This window comes from Drosophila gunungcola, chromosome 3R (genome assembly GCF_025200985.1).
Source record: "Drosophila gunungcola strain Sukarami chromosome 3R, Dgunungcola_SK_2, whole genome shotgun sequence".
In the NCBI taxonomy this organism is placed as follows: domain Eukaryota; kingdom Metazoa; phylum Arthropoda; class Insecta; order Diptera; family Drosophilidae; genus Drosophila; species Drosophila gunungcola.
In genome coordinates, this window is record NC_069139.1 from 29,540,478 (window position 1) to 29,543,292 (window position 2,815).

The window sequence follows — 2,815 nt, forward strand, 5'->3', positions numbered from 1 at the left end:
AACCCAAGAAGTGATAATCGTTGAAGAAACCACTTAATTGGACAGAGAGACCCAGGCACCCAGAGCACCATCGCTCTCGTGCTCATCTTCCATGCTTAGCAAAATACAAATAAAACAATACCCCCGACTTAATCCGGTTATTAAACTTTACACTGTGCAGCAAGTTCGTGTAACTTCTATCTCGTTTCAGCTTGGAAATGGATTGGTCCCATCGACTATAAAAGTGCTGCGCATGCTCAACGACGCTTTTAGTTCGTTATTAAATTTCAAAGTGATCGGTTCGGGACCCCTGTGTTCTTCCCACCTAAAATAATAGGATCCCTAGCAAATATGTCACCCAAATACGTAAGTGGACTACTTTTCTGTACAAAAGTGAATTCTTAATTGCTCCAAATGGATATGAAAATTTTGTTCTAAAGCTGGTCTTTCCTGAAATGGACTTTTTTGGAATGCAGCAAATTTGTTCTAATTAGTTATTTGCGTAAGCATCACTAGTGAAATTCCAGTTTGCTGCATAAATTACAATATGCAATCGGTTCTGAACAGAAATTAACATTATGAACAAATCAAATGTTTGAATACATTGCCAATTAAATAGTTGATTAAACAACCAACGAAATAAAAAACTTGTGAACTGACGTTGGCTACTTTACATATTTTCGTTCGTTAAAAAAAATTGCTTTATTATTTGAGGTGTGAAACTGCGAGCCATGACCATAGGATGACTTATAATTTCTTCTTTGCATAAATTTCAAGCTCGATTAGTTTCATTATAGCTGCTAAGTTAATCATTGCCTGAGAAGGTCTAATGACCTTTCCCACAAGGGAAAGGAACGTTTCCGTTAGAATATGAACGCGAATAGAACTGGCCATAAACTAATCCAGTTTTGGCATGTGCCGAACAATGCAAGGCTTTTGCCGATTCGAAGGTCAACATACATCGGATGGGAATATTTTTAAAGCGCCCACACTTCCAGAGCAAAAACTTAACCAAATTTTGGAAATTGGAACAGTTTTGGAATGTCTGTGACCAAATTAAACAATAAGGCCATAACTTAAGAGATACAAGCGAAATTGGTTGGCAAATCAAACAAAGTTTTTGGCCAAGGTAACCTTTTTTTCCCACTATTTTTTGTAAGTTTTAATGATATTTAGATTAAGTAAGTCAAACATTTTTTATCAGGCATATATATTTTCAGATACTCAAATAATAACAAATGTTTGCATTTTCAAAAGGTTTCATTAACTCGTTCAAACATTTTTTATTTTTCTTTGAGAATGCATCTTAGTGGCACCTTAACATATGCATTTACTTATAATATATAAAGTCATAAGCATTATAAAACAATTTCTCCAATTTCATTTCAGTCTTTCATTGCACTGGCATTGTTGATCGGCTTCTGCGGAGCTGATGTGTCGGAAATAAAGGCGGATAAGGTTGCCCTGCCTTTCAACGACTTACTGCCACCCCTCCAGGATGAACCGAGCACCACCACGACAACCACGACAACTGCAAGGCCAGTCACAACGTTGGCCACAAAGCCCACCAAGAAATCGTATTACCAGAAGCCAGCTCAGCTGGCCAAGGATGATAAATCGAAGTCCATTGCCGGCAAGCTGGACGTGCAGGACCTCCCTCTCGATCTGCTCCCACCCTTCGAGGATGATGCCAAGCCAGCGGAGGACAAGCCTCAGCCGGTGGTGAAGACCACGCCCAAGCCTGCGATCAAGGTCGCTACACCCTCTGCCCCCAAGGTCACGCTTCCGGCTGTTCCCCGTCCCCAGTACTCAGTTCAACCAGCCCCGGCACCCCGACCCCAGTACTCGGCTCAAGCTCCTCCGGCGGTTCTGCCTGCCCCAGTTTCCGCTCTGAGGAAGCGGCTTCCCGTCCCGGTTCTCTAACTACTTCCTCACCAGCACCGTCCGACCACGACGTGGTCCTTTGCCCACGATCACTCCTTTCCCGCGCCACGTCCGGCGGTAGGAATCCACCTCACTAGATTAGATAAGCAACCATTCAAAGGCCAAGTCAGAGCATAAAATAAATAAGATACGACACACACTGAGATAATGAGTGGAAACTATGCGGTGTTATTTAAAAGCGACTGTTGAAGCATGAAACTCACACAAAATATTCGAAGATTTTAAATGTTGATGGATCTTAAATAATTTATGAATGCATAGGAGTGAACATTTTGGACCATTGAGGCACTAACATCTGTTGGCATTTTGCCAAGTCAGGTTATCTGTTTTAAATGAACACCTTTGTGGCGGAGTTACAGTGGGTACAGTTAAAATTTGAACATTAAAAGATAATTATTTTTAAGAAAATACTTTCAATCTTTTTTTAATCAAAATAGTTTTAATAGTTCCTAATGGAATTTACACAAACTTGTAGAACGTAACTACAAATTATAAATACAATACCACTTCTGTTTGAAACTAATTTGTTTAACACAAAGTTTTTATTGTGGTTGGTACTCAATAATTAATTAGAATTATACCAACATGGTCAAGTATCTAGTGGTTTCTCAGCTGTAAATAAATTTATAAATTATATAAATATTCAGTGCAATAGAGCTGTCAAAAACAAGAAAGTTCCTCTAAAACAGCAAAATGTAAGGCCAGGTGTCGCCCCTCCAGCACAATCAGAATACTTTACTTGTCAAACTTCTAAAACGCCTTTCCCTTCCTGCAAGCAAACACATTCTAGTGTCTACCGCAAAAGCGGAATTCGGATTCATTAGCAGCATTTAATTAATTGCTTGGCGCCGCCGAAACAGAAACTGACACTGAAAGCCGCTGTCAACTGCCA

The 2,815-nt window shown here is 40.0% G+C and overlaps 1 protein-coding gene across 1 annotated transcript; it reads left to right on the plus strand.

Moving 5' to 3' along the window:
- Positions 1 to 200: 200 nt before the first annotated feature.
- Positions 201 to 2,446, plus strand: LOC128252694 (uncharacterized). The gene is given in 3 exon segments (XM_052980635.1): positions 201 to 345; positions 1,369 to 1,871; positions 1,873 to 2,446. Coding segments are annotated over 3 exon segments (630 nt in total). The 5' UTR covers positions 201 to 330; the 3' UTR covers positions 1,985 to 2,446.
- Positions 2,447 to 2,815: the final 369 nt, after the last annotated feature.